Source organism: Penicillium diatomitis, assembly GCF_028827545.1.
Source record: "Penicillium diatomitis strain IBT 30728 chromosome Unknown utg000003l_segment0_segment0, whole genome shotgun sequence".
Classification (NCBI taxonomy): domain Eukaryota; kingdom Fungi; phylum Ascomycota; class Eurotiomycetes; order Eurotiales; family Aspergillaceae; genus Penicillium; species Penicillium diatomitis.
The window spans coordinates 1,521,133-1,544,603 of record NW_026623175.1 but is presented as its reverse complement, the minus strand read 5'-3'; the positions used below and the strand labels follow the sequence as shown (position 1 = coordinate 1,544,603).

Here is a 23,471-nt window from a genome sequence, read left to right as displayed (position 1 = left end):
CTACGACTCTGGAAGTGGGTTCAAATCCCCAGATGGAGCCCCGGATTTGTTTAAGGTTTTTTTTTTTGTTTTGACCAACTTTTCCCCAAAGGCTCATGGAAAATATGGACCGTTGGACACACACCTAGAAAGTGTGCCCCCACTGCCCATGCCCAGTGCCCATGGACAAAATGGACACTGGTCTGCTGGAATAGGCAGCTTGTCAGTGCCGGATCTCCACTTTGCACTTTTCATCCCTTTGATGAGAGGGAAATGAATTCCGAAGCGGAAGCACAAGCAGCGTTGAAGAGAGCCGTTTCCGTTCCTGGCCAAGACTCCCCACCCCCAAAGTCGTGCGGGGTGCAGCACTGGGAGCATGAGTACCTTAGGATAGAAGAAGGGAGACACTTATTCCCCTCATGTGATTGGGGATGGGTCAGTAAGGGTGGAGTGGAGCTCTGGCCTGACTGGTAGTCCACGTGCCTGAGGCATTAATCTCCCGTACCAAGCTACGGCTAGCCGGGTAAATGACCTGGACATTCACGAATCACGAGACAACGAGACTTTGAGAGATCGACATGTCCGGTCCAGACGTCAGGACGAGGATTCTCCCCCGCCCTGCCAGACCTGTCCTGGTGATCATATGTGAGAGAATATTTGTTTGACTACCATCTTCAGAGTTGTGAGGTAGCGCCGTGCCACACCTGTACGGTAGACAGTCTAGCTCCAAGTACCACCTAAAAAAATAAATCGAGGGTCTGTATTACAATGGTGGTGATGGAGCTCACATGGCGATTGGCTTCTGATAGCCTCCCCCCGAAAGGGTAATTTGCTCAAGGATGCTCACGCGACAGGTCTTTGGTCATTTTTGACACAGGAAACACGAGATATCTACCGTGTAGGAATATGCAACGAGGGGACATTCGGAAAATCAATCTACCCAAGAAAGAATTTGAGGAGCTCCTGCCATAGCCATATTCAAATTCAATTCCTTTCGTCAGTCCTTTCGTCAGTCCTTTCGTCAGTCCTTTCGTGAGGGGTTCCACCGGTCTCCTCTCCCTACCTACCAATGTGACCAACATTCATTTGCAGCTAATTCGAATTCCAGGATTTCTGCGTCAAGAGTAAAGACGCATTTCTCCGCCGGATGCCCTCCAAATCCGTGAACATGCGAGTATCCGAGAAGAAGCGAGATGGAATCCGGCAAGTCGTAGCGCTGAATTTATATTACCTTTTTTTTTGGTCTTCAATAGAGGTACCCGATGGAAGCTGGAGCCTATGGAAGGAAAGAGCATTCGGATCTACATCCAGCTGCATGCAACATTAAACGGGGGCCTATCGGAACCCTACCTTTCCCATGCTTCAGAGTAGCAGTCTTTGAATAACGTGTGATCGTCCTCAGGTACCGGCCCTCTAAAGTTAGTACCTGTGACAGGTCCCCAGCCAGGTACACCCTCATGGGTACATGCCACGTGGTACACAAGCTAAAATACCTTAGTACCCTCCGGCTCCTCAAGATCGCGGGACTACCAATGGACGCTAGCTCAGACTGTGATAGTCGAGCATTGGCCAGCATGCGATGTCAATCTTCCACGTATCACAAGAACTACAGCTGGAGGGGCTCCGATAGCAGCATTGCAATGTCGTCAAACATGGAGTAGAGTTCTGATTTCACTGATCCCCGTCTAGTGGGCGTTGTGAATCAAGATAGCTAGGACCAGGACTGTGAGCAGCAAGGATGGTGGATCTTACTACTGATTCTTCAATGACATTGATGTTCTCTGGACTGCAATAAGCTATAACATTGATCCACATCAACTTACCTTTACACATCTCTGAGCTCAAGGTGTCTCCAGACACCTTGAGCGAAGGGCTTCGGTCAACACAAGGGAAGCAGTTGAACAACCCACTCGTGGGTGTGTCTCTTCATGTAGTTCCTCCCCCAGTCCATTGCGCGCACTCTCATCAATAAAATGGTATGGAAGAACCCAATGTTAGAAACACAAGCTACGCCCGCCTAGCAGCTATTCAACTTGCCGCTGTACATGCCCTAATACGAGATCACACCACCTCGGTTCAGGGATCTTCCACCGAAACTTCATCCACTGCGACTTCATCCACTGAAATTGACTGCTGTCCGACTTGACACACCCCTCAGGGTATCTACCTACAAAATTGCAGTTGCATTGGCATGAGAACCAACACCACCGGGCACATAAGCCGGCGCGCTCGTCAAGAAGAACGTCCACTTTCCGCGCTCGCGACACTTCTCCGCCAACTTCTCCAGATTCCACATCTCACCCAGCGGGCAGCCCCAGAGAGCCAACAGATACTGGTGCAAAAAGTCCATTGCAGGAACAGGCCAGGCTTCAAAGGTGGGCGAGTCACCAGCCACACCTGCAAAGTAGCAGTCATGGAGCCATTCCCGCATATTCTCATCCCGCGCAACGCCTGCATAGCACAGGTTGTCGTGAGATCGAGTGGCGGCGGCATATCGTGCCTCTGGACTCAGCGAGTCGTACTTCTCCACAAAGCCAGATCGGATAAGAAGGAAGTCGCCGGGACGGATGTCGCCTCCCTGCGACTCTGGGCGAATGTCAACTCCCTGGAATGCAGCGCAGGCTTTCAATTCCTCCAGAGTGATGGCATGAGATGTGTACGGATCATAGGGCTTGTTGTGCTTCAAAGCATAGTACCGGTAATCGAGCAAGATTCCACGTCCAGCAACGCAATGCTCAGCCCAGTGGTGGATACTGCAGCGCATGTTGGGATTCTCTCCTACAAAATCTTCGCCCGTTGCCTGCGGGGGAAAAAAAAAGATCAGCCTCTCACTGATGCTGGTGTAAGTCAATTCCGACTTTTGCAGCCTTTGTTAAGGCCTACCTTGTTATAGAACAGCTTGGTTTCACAATGCGCGAACTATCATCTCATCACCACCGCAGTTAGCATGTCCAGACAAAGCCCTCCCACACGATCTTGCGGGAAGTCTTACATGACGGAACCCGTCCCACTGAGTTCCACTCTGGGTGTTAAGTGAATAGCAGTCGTCATAGGCAATCCCATCCACAAGTGTCTTCAGAGTGTGCTTGAAGGGCTCTCGGTCAAACGCCGGTTGCTCGGGGACGTTCATTGGAAGACTAGGTCCACGATCAACACTCGTTCTCCAGCGACAACTGGCCATTCAATTGTCCAACTCACTCCAATCGCACCATTTCTCCCGTGACGATCTCTTGAGCAGACTGCTTTACACGTTGCGGGGTGAGCAAGTTCAATCGTCCGAGCTGTAACACGCTTGTTAGCATGTTTCGAAGGCTAGAAGGACTCGAGTGTCCTACCTGGTCATTCTCACCCCATACCCAAGCCGCACCCTCAGGTGCTCCGGGGAGCTTCGGCAGCTCCTTCAGCGAGGGAAATTTAGTGCAGTTGGGGTTCCAGGGTAGCTGATCCGCAACCTGGACTATGTCATTTTCTTGCGATGAAGACATGGCGAACAATGTGTGGAGAATGAAGCTTCTCAACAACAAGGGAAGATTTGACTGGAGCTCGTCGGGACCAGGGGAAGTTCGAATGACATGACGCGCCTTGGGAAATTCCTCATCCTTTTGAATAGAATGGACTGGATTCATCGGCTATCGAGTGCGGGGCACGAAGAGCTCCAGATTGAGCTCAACCGACCATCTCCACTGACTACCGAGGGACAATGGAAGACGCGGAAGTCAGTTCCCTCGATCCCAACGAATCGCGCACTGCCCGAGGTCCAAAGGCCCCATGAACGATCATCTGTGCCAGCCCACCAGAAGAAGATCTCGGGTCTTGTTCTGTAGACTACAAGCGAGCAGCTGCGATCGATCTCCTCATCCTCCTGCGAATGCAATAATATATCGTGCAGCATGTCCAATGTTCTTGGCCTGATGTCACTGTGGAGCAGGTCAGAGCGTCGAGGACGGACGGGAGGACTGAGAGGCCTGAAGCATCTTCTCCACTCTTTTTGTGGTGCAGAAGATGGATGCACCGATGCAGTGATGTCCAATGCTTGGCACACCATGTTCAACGCTAGACAAGTTCTGTACTTTCCAATCTACACCCAGAGACGGTCGTGTAGAAGGTGAAAACAGCAATCAAGACAAGTGGCTTGTCGCACATTGTGATATCGTTTGATTGTTCGAGCTTTGACTACACACAAGAATGACTCGACGATGCCCAAGGGACATGGCAAGGTCCCTTTGAAAATAATGTGACAAAGAACCCTCTAATCCGAGGTAAGAGGCCAAAAACTCGTGGGATGACATCTTGCTCATCGCTGTTTTTTCTTCTCACCTTTGAAGACAAGTTGTCGACCCCGAGAACATTGGACAATCGTTTCGGGCAATTAGGCATCTGATTCGATGGGAATATGCACATGCCATGTACCTGTTCACAAGAACTAACAGCAAGTCATCTGTAATGATGGGAGACATACGATCTTTTCGGTTCCTGTAAGAATACTCATGAAAAAGGATAATTGGCAGTTTTTTAGAGTGGCGCAGTACTGTGCAGTGTGCACTCCTCTGAATATGAAAAGAGTTATGATACATTGTCAAGGAGGAGAGACAAGCCGCATGACCTTTAGCTAAGATATGTGTATGACCACGAATTTTGCATCATTCGAATGACGGATGTGAAACACAACCGTCGTGCGGCAAAGGGGCCCGCCAGTATAAAATCAAAGAAATATTGGAGAAGAACCAGAGATGACGCTGATGGCGAGCTCGTGCCTGAAGAAGCACAGAAAAAGAATGCGGATAACGTCAAAACCAAACGGGAGAAAGCGTGATAAACCGGTTGCCAGTTGCGCAGTGCAGAAACACATTTGTCATATTGCCATCCCAAAAATGCCCAGTTTCATGAATCATTTCCCAGTGCGCCGTAAGGACGAGAAACATTCCAGTAAAATCGTTCGCTTCGTTTTCGAGAGGGGCTCGGTGACCCACGGGTTGAGAAAAAAAGGGAAGTAAAAGCACAAGACGGAGAAGAAGCATTCGGCAATTGAGACTAAGCCCTCAAGGGTAAATCGAGCTTAGTTCAGGCCTCCATAAGCCCCCTGCTGAGCAGGAAATGGAGCACGGGCGGCACCACGCGGGCCACCTCGTCCACCACGGCCACCCCGACCACGGCCACGACCGCCTCGGCCTCGGCCTCGACCCCGATAGCCGTCCACGCTTCCTTGTCCAAACGTCTCGATATTGCGCTTCTCCTCCTCGCCGCGCCACTCACGCCCACCAACTCGGGTGGTGTTTTCTTCACGGTCGCGAGCCTCACTGGAGATGTTATCGAAGAACGAGGTAGAGCGATTGTAGAGGCTGTGGGTGGAAGCAGCCGTGGCACCGTTAGTTTCGGCCTCAGGTTGATGAGCCAGATCATGAGATTCAACCTCCGCAGTAGGCGATCCAGTGGCAATAGCCTCCTTGATCAAATCCTGCTTGTTGAACTTCGCATTGGCAGTGGCAAAGTCGTAGTCGGACTCGGGAACCTCGATCTTCTTATGCGGAGCACGCGCCCCACCACGGCCGCCACGAGGCTGATGTTGATGCTGTTGTTGCTGATGGTGATGAGCATGTTGATGAGGATATTGCTGGTGCTGGTGGCCACCGCGGGGAGCACGAGGGCCATTGAAAGGTTGCATATTGTCCATCTTGCGGGCGAGAGCATCAACACCAACGTCTGGACCAGACTTCTTCTGCGCACCTGGCTGAGGCAGCTTGGCCATTGCCGCCGCGACAGCTTGAGTCGCCGCCTGGGTTGCATCAATCGGAGCGGGACCTTGAGCAGGGGCAACGGGGCGAGGCGCATTCATGGGAACAGCGGGCATGATACGGCCACTCTTCTGTGCAGCAGCAGCACCAGCCGCCTGTGCCTGCGTGGAACCGTGCACAGCCTCCGCAACCGACGGCTTTGACTCGACAGGCGGAGTCGGTGCCTTTTGGGCGGATGGTGTGGCATGACGGCTTGCGGATTTTGAATCACCGCTGGGCAGTTCAGAGGTGACCTGGGGTACAGGGCCGCCAGGAGGACCAGGACGCTGCTGAGGAGGAAGATTGTGTGCGCCTGGGGGCATCTGAGGTGGGAATGGACCGGCGCCACCGGGAGGGAAGCCGTGACCAGGAGGGGGGAACCAGCCAGGAGGAGGGCCGCCATAAGGCATATTGCCGTGGAAGCCGCCGGGACCCCCAGGGCCAGGAGGGAAAGGAGGCGGTGGTCCGTTGAAGGCCTGTCCGTAGGGAGGATAGAACCCTTGCTGGAAAGGTTGTTGAGGAGGATAGCCAGGTGGGGTCTGCTGAACACCCTGGGAAGGCTGTGTGGAGGGCTGAGAGGGATGACCTTGACCAGGAGTGCCCATAGGAGCGCTTGGCACGGGGCCGGATCGTGACGCATTCTGAACATCCAGAAGTTAGTCAATGGCACACTTTGTGATTCCAAGACGAGGCACGGTCATCGATGGATAAATGCAAATGATCAGTCAGAAGGAAGGCAACGGAAATATCGACATGGTTTTGCGCATTCCGAACAGGTCTGTGAGTTTACATCCGGGTATGTTTCGTCATGTGATCAAGTAATCCGCCAGAACAAGATGCAAGAAGAATCAAGTTGACGGACGTGTTGGGGTCAGAATACAAATTGGTGGTAAGATAGAGATCCACAACTTACACCAAGAATCGCAGGGTCATCCGGGACGCGAGGAGGCTCTGGCTGAGCACTGTCGTTTGTCTCTTCATCGGCAATGCTGATGTCGTTCACATCGCTGCCGCGGAAGACGATGTACTCGTAGACATTCGCAGAAGGAGGGACCTCTTCGGCTGGGTTCTTGCGACGGCCCTCAGTACCGAATGACTTGACGTTCTCCAGAGCGATCGTGGACGCCTCTGGGTTAATCTCGTGAAGAGTGCCGACATAGCTTGTATGTGTCAGTCTCATGTTTTTGCGTTTCACAGTAGTCTGAGAGCTGCATACCGGATCTGACTCTTGGAGATCAGGTTGAAGCGCTGGCTGTAAGATGTTAGCTTCAGTTCAGCGGCACCTGCCAGTGGTTCGTCCCGCCGCCGTATGCTCACCCAATCAAATGGTTCATGTCCATGCTGGCGGATTGCGCAGGTCGCGCGCTACTTGGACTGGATTTGGAAGGTGTTTGAAATTCGAAGCTGTTCAAAGCGTAAGTTCGAAAAGTCAACGACGTGATCGAATGAGGTGAGGGAAAGGTGGGCGACCTGGGAAGGGAAGGGAAGTGAGAAGAAGCGAGATCTGTGGTCCGGTGGATTCGTGCTACAGTAGGCCGTAGAAGCTCAGTGTGCAGTTCTCAGTGAACACGTCTGGCAGATCCAAAGCCACCTTCAAAGCGATCTGGTTGAGTTGCAGAATCTAGAAGGAGTGAAGTGAATTTTGGAAGAAAAACGCTCACTTGGATCTCGAAATGACGACTTCATCAAACCGTGACTACTTTTTTCAAACCACGTCAGTATTGAAGCTATCGTGGCGTGACCGGGAAGAGAATCTACGCTGACCTCCGACGTTCTACTGATTATCAGTGCTGCCCTTGATGAGCAGCAGCGGAAAGAGGCGAAGTCTAAGAATAGCCACGGCGATCCGATCAAACTAGAGAGTAAAATTCTCGCGATTTTTGCAGACAAATGGAATCCAGGATCTGTGTATGTAGCGCAGAGCAACGGCATTGTGCGGCGAGTTGTGCTCGAGGTAAGTTGTTGCTCGTATTGTCTCTTCCACTGGCCGAGTATTGATATACAATCTCGCCCTGTCCTTCCAGACTGGTCAGACCAACGCACTGTATAAGGGGCCCGAAGCTCCCCTGACCAGTCTTTGTGTCAGTCCGGATGGAAAAGTACTATTCGCTGGCTGTTGGGATAAAACTGTTTGGAGCTGGGACGTGGTTTCCCGAGAGCCGCGCAGACAGTATGAAGGACACAGTGACTTCGTCAAATCTGTCATTGCGATGAGGATAGACGGGAAAGACCTTCTCGTCTCAGGCGGTGCAGACGCCAAAGTTCTCGTGTTCGATATTGAGACCGGGGAGCGAACCAGAACCTTCAAGGGCCATCTTCGGGGCATCCTCGATCTCGCGGTCGACCCCGGGAGTGAGACACCCGAAGTCGTTGTGTTCAGCGCTGGAAGTGATCGTGCCATTCGCCAATTCACGCTCACTGGTGGGGATGATCTATCTGAGCCAATTCTACTTCACAAGACCAGTGTGAACAAGCTCTTCTTTGACGCAGACGGAGACTTGTGGACAGCGTCCGCCGATAGAACAGCCAAATGTCTGGTCAGAGCAGACGGGTGGAAGGACAATCTGTCTCTTGAGCACCCTGACTTCGTGCGAGATGTCCTCATTTACGAAGACGGAGGCTTGGTCATCACTGCTTGCCGAGACGAGGAGGTTCGTGTTTGGAACCGATCTGTAAGTCTCTCTGAGAACCATTGCCCGCAGCGATGCCCGCAGCGATGGCGTGTGCTAATAGCAAAGATAGACCGGTCAACTGCACCACACCTTCTCGGGCCACTTCGAGGAAGTGACTGGTCTCGCTTTGGTTGGTTCGACCGTTGTTAGTGTCGCTATTGATGGTACTATTCGGCAATGGTCCGTCCGACCCGATGAGCTACAAAAGGCCGTGGACCTTTCCAGGAACGGACCAATTGTCGAGAAGAAGCCAGAAAACGAGCCCGTACTCACAGTAGAAGAGGAGCGAGAGCTGGCCGAACTGATGAGGGAATGAGATGCTGTTTCTTGAATTACGATACCCTCCACAAGAATCACCGGCATGAGTCGTCAACTTGAGCCCCGTAAGGTCACAGCCATTTCCCTCGACGGACCGAGTGACAGAATCATGTACCAAATCTGAGCTTCAATCACAAAATCTTTTGTTTGCCTCACTGCATATCATATTCGACATATGCGTATGTTCGACCAAGAATATCTCTCTTCCTGAAGAGGCGTGTAGATTGACTAAGACGGTACAACACTACATTGCGCAATCCAGCACATGTGACCCGGAACATGATGACGTACGGGCCGATCTGCCGGACTTTCTTCGCCCTTCGGATCTTTCGTAGCGCCGCCAGAGTCCAGAGTCCAGACAAGTCAACCCCCAAAACGGCGAGACGGAACTTCGGCCCACCCCACCCTTCACAACCACCTCAAGTCCGACTGCTTCGACCTGCAACCGACAGCGCCCTACATTAGCCTTCAAAGCAGCTTTCAAACTATCGAGGATTACAGAAAAACATTGTGCACGGATCTTGGTCCGGGCTTCAGGACATCAAACTTAGTACCAGGTTCGTGTTCAAAGGCTTTTCATATCGATCGCGGGGTACTTCTCAAGTGCTCAGTAGTAACTTACCACCTCCGATCTAAGTACTGTGCCTTTGCTGCGGACTCCATCTTGCCGGATTGCGTTAGCCCCTCCGTCCTGGGCCGAGCTGATAACGCGGTGCATTTCTCCCCCGCAAACCTGCACGCGCTGGTTTCACAGCCTTTAATGCCCGTTATGCAGTCGCAGCATGAGACCTCGGATGCCGGCCCGAAGCTGGTCAATCGCTTGCACCTGAGCAAATCACCATATGTGAGTCTTGTAGCTGGCAAACCCGCCAGTCTGATCTCTCCGATTGCGCCTTGTCACTGAAAAGCGTGGCATTCTCATAGGTACGGGCGCATATGAACAATCCTGTCGCATGGCAGCTCTGGGATTCCGAAGCCGTGAACCATGCAAAGAAATATAACCGGATGATTTTTCTGAGTATCGGATACTCAGCCTGCCACTGTAGGTGACGAGGTGGAGAGGCGCCAGTTGCCTTTGTAAAAGTAAAGCGCTTCGCTTACGAGATCCAGGGTGCCATGTCATGGAAAAGGAATCATTCATGTCCGCCGAAGTCGCAGCAATCCTGAACGAGTCATTTATTCCGATCAAGGTCGATCGGGAAGAACGTCCGGACATTGATGACATTTACATGAACTACGTGCAGGCAACCACAGGCTCGGGTGGTTGGCCGTTGAACGTTTTTCTGACCCCCGAGCTGGAGCCGGTGTTTGGTGGAACATACTGGCCCGGGCCAAATTCGAGCACTTTGCACGGTCCAGGGACCACCGGCTTTGTGGAGATCCTGGAGAAACTGAGAGATGTTTGGAGTACACAACAGGAGCGCTGTCTGGAGAGTGCCAAGGACATCACGACTCAACTACGAGAATTCGCAGAGGAGGGAACACACTCACAGTCCACGGGTCAAGAGGAAGACGAGGAAGATTTGGATGTTGAGCTTCTCGAGGAGGCTTATCAACATTTTGCGTCGAGATATGATTCTATCAACGGCGGATTTGGCCGAGCCCCCAAATTTCCTACTCCTGCCAATCTCGCCTTCCTACTCCGGCTGGGTGCATATCCCGAAGAGGTTCGAGATGTGATTGGCAAAGACGAATGCGAAAAGGCGACAGCGATGGCAGTCACAACGTTGGTAAATATGGCCCGCGGTGGTATCCGGGATCATATCGGTCACGGGTTTTCCCGATATAGCGTCACGGCAGATTGGAGCCTGCCTCATTTCGAGAAGATGCTATATGATCAAGCTCAGTTGCTGGACGTTTATCTGGATGCTTTCCGATTGACCCACGACCCGGAGCTCTTGGGTGCTGTTTACGACTTGGCAGCCTATTTGACAACTGCGCCACTGCAGTCTCCGACTGGCGGATTCTTCTCTTCGGAAGATGCTGACAGCTACCCCAGTCCGAATGATACAGAAAAGCGAGAGGGAGCCTTCTACGTTTGGTCACTCAAAGAACTCAATCAGGTTCTGGGCTCACGAGATGCTCCAGTCTGCGCTCGTCATTGGGGCATGCTCCCGGATGGAAATGTAGCGGCCGAGTACGACCCGCATGACGAATTCATGAACCAAAATGTGCTCTCCGTCAAAACCACCCCAAGCAAGCTCGCCAAGGAGTTCGGTCTGAGTGAAGAAGAGGTAGTCAGGATTATCAAGAATGGCAAGCAAAAGCTTCGCGACCACCGTGAGAGGACGAGGGGACACCCTGACCTTGACGACAAAATTGTGGTGGCTTGGAATGGTCTCGCGATCGGTGCGCTGGCTAAATGCAGCGTTCTATTTGAGGACATTGAGAGCTCCAAAGCTACTTCCTGTCGCGAGACTGCCGCGCGAGCTGTGAGCTTCATTAAAGAAAATCTATTCGAAAGATCCACGGGCAAATTATGGCGCATCTGGCGTGACGGCAGTCGTGGCGACACCCCTGGATTTGCCGATGACTACGCCTTTTTGACCAGTGGTCTTCTGGACATGTACGAAGCGACCTTTGACGACAGCTACTTACAGTTCGCTGAGCGTCTCCAAAGTAAGGATGGACCCCAACGGTCTTGTAAGGGGCCTGAAGAGACAATGTGACAGGGCTAACAGTATGTGACTGCAGAACATCTGAACGAGCATTTCCTGTCCCGGACAGAGACTTCATCCTCTGGTTACTTCAACACCTCTTCTGAGCTGACTCCTGGCATGCCTGGCCCTCTGTTTCGGTTGAAGACGGGCACAGAGTCTGCCACGCCGTCTGTGAACGCCGTCATTGCCCGCAATCTGCTCCGCTTGGCAGCATTACTCGAGGAGGAACAATACCGGACTCTAGCTCGACAGACTTGCAACTCGTTTGCCGTAGAGATTCTGCAACATCCCTTCTTGTTTGTCGGTCTGCTTGACGTGGTTGTGGGCCTCCAGATTGGGACTCGGACTGTGACCGGAGTCTTCAGTACCACCGAGACCGGTCAAGGGTCGTCGCGCTCGGGCGAGAGCTCCGAGGGTCGAGAAGATCAGCCCGTGGCCGCGCGTGATTTGATAGTGCGACGAGTACGCGCAGAGGCCGGCGCGGGACCTTGTTCGACTCTGGCAGTCACGTCAATGGTTGACATTCGACCTTCACATCTCAAAGACTTTGTCGGTAATCAGTCCTTCTGGCTCAAGTCTCGTAATCCTCTTTTCAAGGATTTGAAGGCAGGAGAGCATGCAAAGAACCAGATGATGATTTGTCATTCTGGACAGTGTAACATTGTTGATCTTGAGTGACTGGTCTGATTTGACTGCTGATTGCTTGTTTCATGTCTTCTGTGGGCGTTTTCTTTTTAACGCCTTTTTCTTTTTTCTTTTTTCCCCTCCTTTGGACATGTTCCAATTCAAATTTTGGGTTGATAGATGAGGTGTGGCTGTAGTGGGAGTAACTGATTTGTTACAACTTGCGAGTCTCTGCTGATTCTCTCTTATGGGACGCTCTCAAACAGTGCGTCCCTCTGTTGGTTTTTCTTTCTTTCTTTCCCCCCCCTTTGGGACAACTTGTTCGATACTAGTCGGTCTCGAAAAGATACCGATCAACTATCAAAAGTATTTCCTCCTCACTATTGCCGTCAACGATCTATTTGGATGGTGTCGATTAGGGCCTACCCGCATTTGATGCCCGACGTAGTGTATAGGGGCTGAACGTCAGAAGATAAAGTAGAGGCCTCCAACCCAGGGCCATCAAGTCCAGAGCAAACGTACATTTCCATGCATCGGCGGATTCACTCCTTCACAACCACAGTAGATGAGTAGGTACTAAGGTAGTAGATAGTAAAGCAGTAGCCTAGCCGATAGCTGCAGGCTAGATCGGGGCGCACTTTCACATTTGCATCGCCATCTAGTGCAATCACTACACAGTACACGCTGTAATTCACCTAGTCGTCTGTAGGACGGACCCGAGTCCCTGAGGTTGTCTCCTACTCTGCCCTTGGTCCTTCAACATCTGACTGGTTCCAGTTAGTTGGTACTTAATGTACTAAGGTTAAATTGCGATGCACGGTTGGTACTCAACGTCTTTCACGGTGGCGTTTTCGGCACTCCACCGAACCAGTGGCGAGCATTTGTCGGAAATTGCACTACTACAATACTACGATGTGTACTAACTTGAGTAGAGGAGCCTGGAGGTAGGTGGTTAGTGTTAACTTAGTAGGGTCTAGTAGACTCAGTCTACTAGTCTAGTAGTAACCAGTAACTACTAACTAGTAAGTGCTTGACGGTCACTTCAATGGTGATCAGTCTAGGCTAGCTCCGCACCTCTCTTCCCGCTGTCACTACTGTAAATCTCGGTGGCGGATGAGCGACGTTTCAATTCGTTGAAATTGATATTGCTAGATTCTTCCAAGTTCCTGATGCTTTTCATTTTTCCGGGGAGAATATCCAGGGGCAAATTCCTTTCCTGGATCCCCTGAGGGTGTCCGCGATTCACCAGGCAGTAGGCACAGTCTTATAGACTACCAAGACGCTGGGGTTGTATCCATCCATGTGTGTGCTCACCACAGTACGTGGTGTACAGGGCTTGCACGAGCCATCCGGTCATTGGGGGGATTTAGTTCTTCGGTGACGATGTCTGGTTCAGGGCTGGTAAAAGACAGGGATGTTAGAGAAGTGGAAGTGATGGTCTCCAGTGTCCAGTGTCCAGTGTCCAGTGTCCAGTGTCCAGTGTCCAGTGTCCAGTGTCCAGTGTCCAGTGTCCAGTGTCCAGTGTCCAGTGTCCAGTGTCCAGTGTCCAGTGTCCAGTGTCCAGTGTCCAGTGTCCAGTGTCCAGTGTCCAGTGTCCAGTGTCTAGTGTCCAGCGTAGATCTCGAATTGGAGGAGTGCCACCATTGCATGTACCGTGTCCGAGTCACATGAACGGGTCGGAACGCACAAGGGACTGGACCAAGGGAGATGAAGCCCAAAAGTCAAGGGTGGATCACACAGCAGGTACTCAGACTTGCTGGACACTCTAGAGTCTGGACTGAATCATTACACAGGACCCAAGTGACATTCGACGGAACGGATCATCGGAGGAGCTAGAAGTACAGTACAAGGTCGGGCGCGTCGATCGAGGGATCCGCCGAGTGGATGATCAAACGGACCGAAACATTGTTGTTGGACGGATCGTATGTGCGACGGGATGAAGTCATGGGTAGGAAGATTTGACGTCTCATCGAGGGGGGTCGAGAAAGAGATGAATCATGGCAGTACATGCGCGAGTGCAGTCCTGCAGTTACTTGGAAGTTGGGACGGCTCAGATTTGAACAGTGGATGACTGGATGGACGAATGCTACTACTACTCAGGTCTCAGTCTAGTAAGGTAGTCTACTGTGGAATACGGAGAAATGTCAAAGTACGTACTCCTCACTTCTAACCAACTCGAGTCATGTGCTATTGAGCTCTACGACTAGAAGTGTAATAGTAGCCTAGTAGGGAGGGACCCCGACCTCATCAATGAGGTCAGCGTTCTGGGAGAACATGTGAAAGTGGTGGGTTTCTACTGTACACTGGTACTTCTTCGCTCCTCTCACTGATCAGGTATGTCCGACTTGCTGAGAAGTCACAAAGATCTGATCAATTCCAAGTCGTCAGTCGAAGAACCGAAAGGGTTGTTCCTGTACTCGGTACTTGACCGGTCCCCCTGAAACACGGGGGAAAGCGAGTCCTGGAGGACGTCCGACTGTGAGAGTCCAGACTCGAAGCCAAGTTTTTTAGCGGCACCGTCGCAGTGGGTCTCTGCGGACTCATTTCCGATCTGAAGTCTTTCCCCCTGTCGGTGGACTCGTTATTGGGGCAGTGTGGTGACGGGGAGAGGGCCCCGGCATGCTGAAACCCGCGACTCTTCATGGGCGGCAAGTCTGGCTTCGACCAGAAAAGCAGACGAGATCAGATCATCAGACAGACACACCCTGAATGACAGGGCAGGGGCTTGCACTGCAAGCCTTGCAGTGCTCATGACCGCACCCGAGTTCTCATGATCCACGCTTGAGGAGAGACAGATCGCCGTAGCATCGTGGGACCGGGTCAAACATGCCGGACGATGTGCAATTGTGCATAGTGACATGCTCAAGTGGGACATGACACAAACGCAATTTTCAAGCATGCGGCGGTCTGACACCGGAGGCGAAAGCCAGACCCAGAAAGGTGGGTTCCCCAGGGTTGGGGCACCGATTCTCATACCGTCCTGTGCCACGATTGTCTTGATCTTGCGATCTTCTGAAGGAAATACTTGAATTTCACATCATGTGAGCTGTGAACGTTGACAATATTCAGCTGGATCTGGATCTCGAGGCGCCCGACTGGTCCAAAGTCAGGTTGTTTGATCTGAGCAAGTAGGGATCCGGGTTACTGGTGAGCATGAACCCTGTGTCTGGGTGTCAGTTCTCTCCTCGGTCGCTTCACATGGCGCCGGTACCTGATCCCCGTTGCGTTCGGGTGTCACCAGGCTGGTGCCTGACTCTGTGGGACCTTCAGACCTCTTGGGCTCTTATGGGTGTGTCACGACCTCATCGAGAGCCCGGCCTGTCGTACGCGCGGCGCTCAAGCCACCGTGCGATGGCGTCCCTGCAGCCGCGGGAGAGCAGGGGAAACCCGCGGATGAGGGATCGCATTGGAGGATCCACTGCATCGGCCAGGGGTAACGACGGATATGAAACACCAATCGAGGGTGCTCCGTACGATCAGATCACGACTGATTCGCCATTGGGAGAGGGTGGGGTCGCAGTAGGTTAATTGGAGATTCCTGCAAATTACACCGTCCTGTCCTGCTGGGCGTCTTGGGGGGGGGGGGGGGGGGGGGGAGAGAGAGAGAGAGAGAGAGAGAGAGAGAGAGACAAAGAGAGAGAGAGAGAGAGAGAAAAGAGAGAAAGTCGCTGACCCTCTGCCATTCTAGGACGAGACGACTCCTCCCAGTGGGAATCTGGAACTCTGGCCAACCTCGTTTGGACAGGTGAAGCAGGTCAAGCAGGCCCCAGCACTGCAGTATGTGATCCATTCCGCATCACGCCCATGAGTAAGACCGTAGTACTTACTTGGTGTTGTTTTGTGGTCCCTCATCGAAGAATTAGAGATCGGAACTCTGACACGACGATCAGCCGGGCTGGTGAGGTGGTTGAGATTGATGGCTCTGCCCTCCAGCCACGCCGTCGTCTGCGCGCGAGAGAGAGTCCCAATCGAATCGGACACTGTGAGTGGAAGATCATCGTCTCGTCGCTGGAAGGGACGCGTTGGAATGTAGAATGTTCCGCGCCCGTTCGTGGCGGGGACGTTGTCTGGAATGTGTCGCGGAGAGGGTGCAGCAGACAGAAATCAACAATAAGAAGGACGGCGAGGAAGCCCATCACCGTCTGCTCCGGCTGATCACCGATTTCACCGACAGTGCAACGCTGCAATTTAACGAAGTCAAGACCTTCTTACGACCACCCATTGATTCTGGATCCCTCCATCTCGATCTCGCCCTTTCCATCGGATTAGCCTCATCATCGTGCTCACCCTCCTCCATCCGTGCCATCCGTGTGTGTCGGATCTGCTGTCGTGGCCTCGAGAACCCAGACCGAGACGCCCAGTCCTGAGCTCATCTCCCCTAATTAAACCCTCAATTTACTCAAACATCGCCCCACTCGGCCGGACCCTCTTCGCTCTGTTTCTCTCCTCATTCCTCCCCTACTTGAACTACTTGACCTCGTCGATTCCCTCTCTGTTGCTCTCGAGATTCTTCACTCTTTCTCTCCCTACGCTGATTCATTCCTTTCCCGCCGTGTCACACTTGATTGTGGACTGGCCTGTCATTCTTTTACACCCCCTGTTTCACGCGCACCTACACTCTTTTTAGGCCCAACCAATACTGCACGCAGTTGATCTGCTCTGTTGACATTCGCTTCACGCCTCATCTCAACACCATCAACACTTACATACTCAATCTCGCACATCCAACTCGTGAGCACTTCCTGGAGAAGTCCATTCGCTCGACCAATCTCAAATCCTCGCTCGCGATATCCACGGATTGACTCCATTTGGGAACTGATCTGCGATCACACATCGACTGAACAATATGCGTTTCACTCTCCTCCTAGCTGCTCTCGCCGCCGGCTGCGTCAATGCCGTCGAGAAGGATGTCTACGTGACCGACTGGACTACGGTGACCGTGACCGAGACGGTCACTGCCCCCGCCGTCACCGAGACGGTGCTGCCGCCTCAGGTCCAGCTTCAACATGTTGCGCCCACCACCACTGTCCCCGTGGTGGAAAGTGTCGTCGCTCCCAGCTCGACCTCGGCCGTTGAAAAGCCCGTGACCTCGAGTGCCCCGGCCCCCGTGGAGACTCAAGCCGCCAAGGAACCTTCTCCCGCCCCCGTGCAGGAGCCCGCGGTGGTCACCACGCAGGCTCCGGCTCCCGTCGAGACTGCGGTCGTCTCCTCTTCCGCGTGGTCGACTGCCTGGACCTCTACTCTCTCCGTCGCCCCCGCTGCCACTACTCAGGCTGCCGCCCCTGCCAGTGCTCCCGCTGGTAACTCGTATCAGTCGACCGTCCTCTACAACCACAATGTCCACCGCAGCAACCACTCTGCCTCTTCTCTCGACTGGTCTGCGGATCTTGAGTCGAGCGCCAAGGTCCTGGCCTCCCGCTGCGTCTACGAACACGATGTGTAAGTTGAATCCTCCTGCCCGTTCTTGCGCCTGGTCTGTGACGTGGAGGGAGAAACATCGCTAACCTTCGTTTGGTACAGCTCTATCCCTGGTGGTAGCATTGCGGCCGGTAGCTACGGTCAAAACATCGGCTACGGTGTCGAGGCCAGCGATGTTGGTGTCATGATCACCAACCTGATGTACAACGACGAGATCAACTATTTCCCTCAACCCTACGGTTCCCCCAACCCCGACATGACCCTCTTCGACAAGTGGGGTCACTTCTCTCAGATCGTCTGGAAGGGGACCACCCACGTCGGCTGCGCCACGGTCACTTGCCCGAACTTGGGCAACGTGGACTCGAGCATGGCTCTCCCCTTTACGGTCTGCAACTACTACCCAGCTGGCAACGTTGGCACCGAGTACGGTGACAACGTCCTGGCTCCTCTTCGCCAACCCTCTTACGTGGCTTAGGTCCTGCATCGGCCCAGAGATGTCTTCTCTCCGCTGTTCTTGCGATGGTGACCGAGGGTTCCAATCCGACGCATGATGAACAGTCTCGACCGCCAGCGCCATCTGCATGTGCGATCCGACATTACCCTTCATCGCTGTTTTCTTTGCCAATATTATCTTCTCTTCTCTCAGCCTCTCTTTGAATGTTTCCCCAAATCCTCGATAGCTTTGCTTCCTAACCCAGGTGGAGTGTCGGCAAGGATAGTCATTGGCAATTTTTGGACGGTCGTTACCTCGGTTCGGCCCGGGAAGCCTGTCTCGACTTCGAGAAAAAATGACCAATTCACAAATGGGAACAAAGGGCTTGTAACTATCTCAAATTATGTCCTCACTCTTTGTGTTTCTCAGCCGGTCTCTTTCGTGGACAACACAAAGGGAACATTCAAGATGGTGACCCCGTTGAATCTGTGAATACTTTTTTTTTTCTTTTGGCTTTTGCCTGCTGCCGTGTTCTTCTAGCGAGTGCATATCCTCCCGTCTCCGTGCACAAAGACCGAAAGAAGGATGTCACGTCCGCCATGTGATGTATGACAAAAAAAAAGTATGCAAATAAGCCTCTTGATTGCACTCGTGTTCTTTTCCGTTTTCTTCCATCCTTAAGTAGCCAGGTAGACATCAGTATGCAATAGGCTCCACTTACCGGCCACCTTGCCTACCTAGGCTGCCAGATGGAGCTGATGGGAGGATGCGATACTCGAAAGATCTAGTCCACGCCCTTTGTGTCTTTCGTTACTCAGGTACCTATATTCCACCCCAGTACTAAGAAAGAGACTTACTCTCAGTAAGGGAGTACTCTCATTTTGCGAAAAGAAGTATGCAACTCCACATTGCAGCCCATCACCTGTTTCCCACCTCGATGATTTTTCTCTCAACCCCAATGGGTCCAGCATGCCCAGCACCGGTACCCCTGAAACACCATCGTGTCGCTGGCTATCATTCAACAGTCGCACGCTTCATATCCGTCTATCCTACTCTTTCCAATTACTCAGTACTGACTCCCTTCTTCTTCCTTTCAACTTGCCTCTTCTACTACACGCAAGCTTCCAGTGTCGTCTCGCCTCAATACCTACGATCCAGATCAGATCTTCGCAGGAAATGTGAGCCAGACGTCTGTCTCATTAATGTCGACTCAATCAACAGGTACCACTACCTACTCAGTCTTAGGCGAGAATCTGGGGAAGATGGGGGTATTTCGTGGGATTCGCAACTGATGCTCCTAAGGAACTTTCCCCGCGCGTGGGCAGAAAATCGCCCGTATCAACGGCCGTGCAAGTCATCAATCCAATCTCTGTTCTCCCAGATCGACCGGGATGTGGGCCATTTTTGGTCCCGACGTGTATAATCTCGTCTGTGGTCTACCTTCTACTGCGGTGGTGATTGGTCTCCAATCCTGGTCAAGAGAAAGGGATAAAACAGTCAACAGATTCAGTGGGTTCGAACGGCGTGGCCCTATTTAAACATGTCTTTATTTCTCTCAGGTTCCAAGCTTTGACAGAACAAATGACAGTCTGTCAACACACTTCCCGGGAGACGTAGGCTCAACTACACCTCGTACCCCACATCGTCGCAGATTCGGCCGCTTCTCCAAAGAGAAACCACCAGTCATCTTCAATGTCACAAGACTCATGGCGTCCCAGAAAACGTGTGGCCATTGTTGGAGGAGGGCCTGGTGCAATCTCCACCGGCATCGCCTTTCTGAAGCGAGGTTTTGATGTCCGCATCTTTGAGCGGCAGTCATCTTGCAAAGCGATAGGCGGCGCGGTGTTGCTATCCACCCCAGTGCTGGCCATCCTCCGTAACTATGGCATCAGCGCCGAGCACTTTGGCTCCTTCACCGTAACCTACTTCAAGAACGAGGTAGGCATGGCGCGAGTAGAGCTACCCTTCAATCCGGAGATTGAACGGAAAATGGGAATCAAAGGATGGCACTATGGTGTCCTGCGCTCTTCGATTTTCAAGAAGATGCTGGAGCTCGTACCTGAGCATGTCATCTTCCCGGGTCATGAATTCACTCACTATGTCGAGAAAGAGAATGAAGTCGAGTTGCATTTCCAAAATGGGCAGCACGTCACCGCCGATATTGTCGTCGGTGCCGACGGGATTCGCTCTCAAGTCTCCCGACAAGCATTTGGAGATCCACAGCTCTTCCATTGCGGAATCCGCCTTTGGCTCGCTTGGTGCGACTACATTCCCGGAATCCCGCCAAATACGGGCTTTATCTCGCACGACCGACTCAACCAGGCGAGTTTCTTCCCCATGACGCACGACGGCAAGCCAGGGTTCGAGTGGTGGGTGGTTGAGCCCTCCTATGAGGGAAAGCCCATCCCCAAAGACGTCAAAGCCCATGTCGCGGGTATTCTGAAGAACTGGGCAGAGCCAATGCCTCGGTTCTTGGAAGCCACCGACTTTGACACCCAGGTCTACCGATGGGAAATTTACAATCGACCTTCCTTGAAGAAATGGTCGTCGGGACGAATTGTCTGTGTGGGCGATGCAGTGCATCCCGTCTCGCCCTATGCAGCGTATGGAATGGGCATGGCAATCGAGGACGGATACTTTTTGGCCAGAGCTCTGGATGGAGTCGACCTTCGTGACAAGCATGCCGTTTCTGCGGGATTCGAGCTATATGAGCAGGAACGAGTCGACTATGTGAATCACAACATGGAGTTTGCGCGTCATCTTGGCCGGTTGTTCCACAGTGTGCCTCGACCACTCGCCAACGTTCGGGATTGGATCTTTGACAACACCCCGCTGCTAAGCTACTTTATGAAGAATGGGTATCTCAAAAACTCCGAAGAGGAGACGCTGCGACTGAAGGAGCTACACGTTTGCTGAGGCCGTGACGCGTCCACGAGGAACTGCTGGACACATGACGCTTGAAATTTCGAATGGATTGTCGTCGACACTATACAGTCAAATGATCTAGGTCGCTTTGTTGGCGGTAAACAGAATACCCCTTCCAATCTCTCAAGTGAATGCATGTTTAAACTATATTTCTTGTCTCTGGCCAGAATCCTCATTTCATGAGCAACTGAAAGCTTAGCAGACAAGACTAGGCTGGGCGCTGCGATGGGATATGACCGCTTCACGACCCAAAGGGCAAATCTGCTTAGAATACAGAGAGCTAGTCCACCAGCAAATCTTGAGCTTGCAAATGAATTGCTGAGGACAAACTACCTGCTGATCTTTACTACAGCATGTGGCCGTCGTAAGCCGTTGTGCCTGGCAGTGACATAGAAATGGAGGCCCAGATCTCGGAAGTTGCTTGTCGCTCCTCAGTAGTAAGGTTGTTCGCCGTGGGCTGATGTAGTGTTTACTTCTATGGATGACGATGATGATGATGATGATGCCCTGGAGCACCTGGGAATATTAATCCCTTACTTCCCCTCTCCCACTTCTGATTTTCTTTTCCGTCCCTCCCTTCATTGTCGACCCTTTCGCTATTAACCTCTCTCCCATTGTTCCATTAAATCGTCTCTCTCTCTCTCTTCGCCCTCGCTTCGTGGCACAACGATGGAACCCTTGCACTCGAATCTTGCTGGAAGCCGCTTTTCTCTCGGGGCTCGATATACAGCCGCTGTCACCAACCTGCTGGAGTCCCTTGTGTCCAGTCCAGAGCTCACGTACACACGCTAGAACCTCGCAAAGCTTCAAGTCACCCTGGAAATCTCAGCGCTGAAGATCCAGGCTTCGCTACGTCAAGCGCTTGTCTCTTCAACCCGATTTCATGAGAGAGGCTTGCTGGATGGTCGCTTGATACACCCGAATGCGATGACAACATTCGGAATGTTTATAACGAGCTTTGGCAGGATGTCTCTCTAGGCGATACAGAAGAACATCGTCATTCTAGTATGAAAGATGCGGAAATGATGAGTCAAAACGCAAACCTTGCCCTTCTTTACCACCAAGAGCGATTCGAGAACTCATCCATAACGGTCAAGGAGGACCAAAAGGATAAGAAAGACACGCAGGACTACAAGAGACTTGCTACTATCTGTGACTGGACGCATCCAAGATACGACAACCCGTTTCTAGAGCTTGCTGAAGGCTTTCTGGCCGGTTTCGCCCGACCTTCGAATCCCCATTCTTCAATGTCCGGGTCGTATACGAGTGGCGAAACAAACAAATTGTTTACGCCCATGTTATGCTCATTATGCGCACCGGAGCAATTGTCTTTGAAGGCGAGTTGCTGTTTTGCGAGCTAGCATGCGTCGCTTAGGCCATCGATAATCGCCTGATACAACAGGAACTTGAGACCTCGCTCCTCTCAATACGTTCCTTTAAGACCTAATCTTTCTCGCGGGTCACCTTAGCCACACACATACTACCAATACTAATTCGTTACCTTGTCAGTTCTCTCACTGCAGGTTCTCGGCATTTTCTTCCACGGACTTGGCAACGGCCGTGTGATCCAGGCAAGATACGACACGTCCGGCGTTTTGAGGGTCAGGACTTCGCCGATCTACTCCTTTCAGGATACAGATAATCTGCTCTGGCGTCTCTTCCTGAGGTACTATGCGTGCAGCCCCTACTATGGCGAAGACGCCGAATTTTTCGAGGACAAAGACGAGTCCGGGTATGTCCCTAGTGACACTGGGTCCCGCCTGAGCTCCAGTGTGCCTGCCAGGGAACCAAAACACGTTCCCAAAAAGACTTCCAGGCTCTTCGAAGACAAAGAGAATAAAAGAGAACCTTGACCTTGGCAGGAACAAGAACCTTTCAGCTGACGGCCTCTGAGAATCCCCGCGTCGTCGACAATGTCTACGACTCCGAGTTGGCAGAGGGAGCTTGTACGTCGCGGGCGGCTTTGAAGAATGGGAGCGTGCACCACGATTCGGTTCTTCAATTCAAGAAGCACTATCTTATGTGACACTACCTCTAGACTTTTCTAAATAGTTGTTATCAATTGAAAGACGTCCTCGCGCTCGGCGCATTCTATACTTATAGCCCGGGTTCAAGAGGGTCACTCCGTCGCACGCAATGACTAGACCGTACTCTGCAGAGGATGTCTCATTCAAGAAGTCAACCAAAACGGGTCCATCTCTTTGGGTCCCGGGACTCCACTAAGCTATACATCGCAAAGGCTATGGCCGGCGATGAATATATGGCCTTTCTGTCTGGTGATGGAATTCCGAGCAATGCGACGTAACAGTGAGGTCCCTGGAATCTTCAGAAGAATCTTCAGGAGCGGGCGGACATGAGGGTGCTTGTACACCTTTTCTTAGCACTGGCTCTGCAGACTCGAGAAGAGGAGAAGCAAGAGCTAACGCGTCCGACTGGGGAACAGCCTGCACCAGCAACTGAGGCTGAGTCGACTGGGAGTTGAGCCCAGTCTGTTGTCACTTCGACGTTGCAAGTAGATGCCGGTGGAGAATATAAGAATCAGTATGATTCAAGAGTGCATGCCATGATTCCCTTAAAAATATAACCAGCTTCAACGTTATAGCTTGTACTAAAAGCGTGAAGGATTCTCGCCCGATAGTTGATGTGCCAGGAATCGACTGCATCTGGACAG

The 23,471-nt window shown here is 52.2% G+C and overlaps 9 protein-coding genes across 9 annotated transcripts; 6 read left to right on the top strand and 3 right to left on the bottom strand.

Moving 5' to 3' along the window:
• Window positions 1-2,146: 2,146 nt before the first annotated feature.
• On the bottom strand, window positions 2,147-3,464 carry N7539_002754 (uncharacterized protein; the record flags this gene model as incomplete). Its single annotated transcript, XM_056932357.1, has 5 exons — window positions 2,147-2,779; window positions 2,863-2,898; window positions 2,972-3,116; window positions 3,178-3,260; window positions 3,315-3,464. 5 exons carry the CDS (start codon window positions 3,462-3,464, stop codon window positions 2,147-2,149), a joined length of 1,047 nt encoding a protein of 348 aa, XP_056792316.1.
• Window positions 3,465-5,035: 1,571 nt separating this feature from the next.
• Window positions 5,036-7,090, bottom strand: N7539_002753 (uncharacterized protein; the record flags this gene model as incomplete). The annotated part of the gene is made up of 4 exons (XM_056932356.1): window positions 5,036-6,391; window positions 6,664-6,910; window positions 6,967-7,002; window positions 7,068-7,090. 4 exons carry the CDS (start codon window positions 7,088-7,090, stop codon window positions 5,036-5,038), a joined length of 1,662 nt encoding a protein of 553 aa, XP_056792315.1.
• Window positions 7,091-7,423: 333 nt separating this feature from the next.
• N7539_002752 (WD40 repeat domain-containing protein) lies at window positions 7,424-8,738 on the top strand (the record flags this gene model as incomplete). The annotated part of the gene is made up of 4 exons (XM_056932355.1): window positions 7,424-7,464; window positions 7,539-7,704; window positions 7,775-8,422; window positions 8,493-8,738. 4 exons carry the CDS (start codon window positions 7,424-7,426, stop codon window positions 8,736-8,738), a joined length of 1,101 nt encoding a protein of 366 aa, XP_056792314.1.
• A 762-nt stretch (window positions 8,739-9,500) lies between these two features.
• Window positions 9,501-12,078, top strand: N7539_002751 (thioredoxin domain-containing protein; the record flags this gene model as incomplete). Its single annotated transcript, XM_056932354.1, has 4 exons — window positions 9,501-9,584; window positions 9,665-9,782; window positions 9,851-11,359; window positions 11,435-12,078. 4 exons carry the CDS (start codon window positions 9,501-9,503, stop codon window positions 12,076-12,078), a joined length of 2,355 nt encoding a protein of 784 aa, XP_056792313.1.
• Window positions 12,079-13,334: 1,256 nt separating this feature from the next.
• Window positions 13,335-13,673, bottom strand: N7539_002750 (uncharacterized protein; the record flags this gene model as incomplete). Its single annotated transcript, XM_056932353.1, has 1 exon — window positions 13,335-13,673. One exon carries the CDS (start codon window positions 13,671-13,673, stop codon window positions 13,335-13,337), a length of 339 nt encoding a protein of 112 aa, XP_056792312.1.
• A 2,385-nt stretch (window positions 13,674-16,058) lies between these two features.
• N7539_002749 (uncharacterized protein) lies at window positions 16,059-16,391 on the top strand (the record flags this gene model as incomplete). The annotated part of the gene is made up of 1 exon (XM_056932352.1): window positions 16,059-16,391. One exon carries the CDS (start codon window positions 16,059-16,061, stop codon window positions 16,389-16,391), a length of 333 nt encoding a protein of 110 aa, XP_056792311.1.
• A 479-nt stretch (window positions 16,392-16,870) lies between these two features.
• On the top strand, window positions 16,871-17,917 carry N7539_002748 (uncharacterized protein; the record flags this gene model as incomplete). The annotated part of the gene is made up of 2 exons (XM_056932351.1): window positions 16,871-17,463; window positions 17,545-17,917. 2 exons carry the CDS (start codon window positions 16,871-16,873, stop codon window positions 17,915-17,917), a joined length of 966 nt encoding a protein of 321 aa, XP_056792310.1.
• Window positions 17,918-19,567: 1,650 nt separating this feature from the next.
• Window positions 19,568-20,791, top strand: N7539_002747 (FAD-dependent oxidoreductase; the record flags this gene model as incomplete). The annotated part of the gene is made up of 1 exon (XM_056932350.1): window positions 19,568-20,791. One exon carries the CDS (start codon window positions 19,568-19,570, stop codon window positions 20,789-20,791), a length of 1,224 nt encoding a protein of 407 aa, XP_056792309.1.
• Window positions 20,792-21,469: 678 nt separating this feature from the next.
• On the top strand, window positions 21,470-22,653 carry N7539_002746 (uncharacterized protein; the record flags this gene model as incomplete). Its single annotated transcript, XM_056932349.1, has 4 exons — window positions 21,470-21,579; window positions 21,693-21,983; window positions 22,004-22,166; window positions 22,324-22,653. 4 exons carry the CDS (start codon window positions 21,470-21,472, stop codon window positions 22,651-22,653), a joined length of 894 nt encoding a protein of 297 aa, XP_056792308.1.
• Window positions 22,654-23,471: the final 818 nt, after the last annotated feature.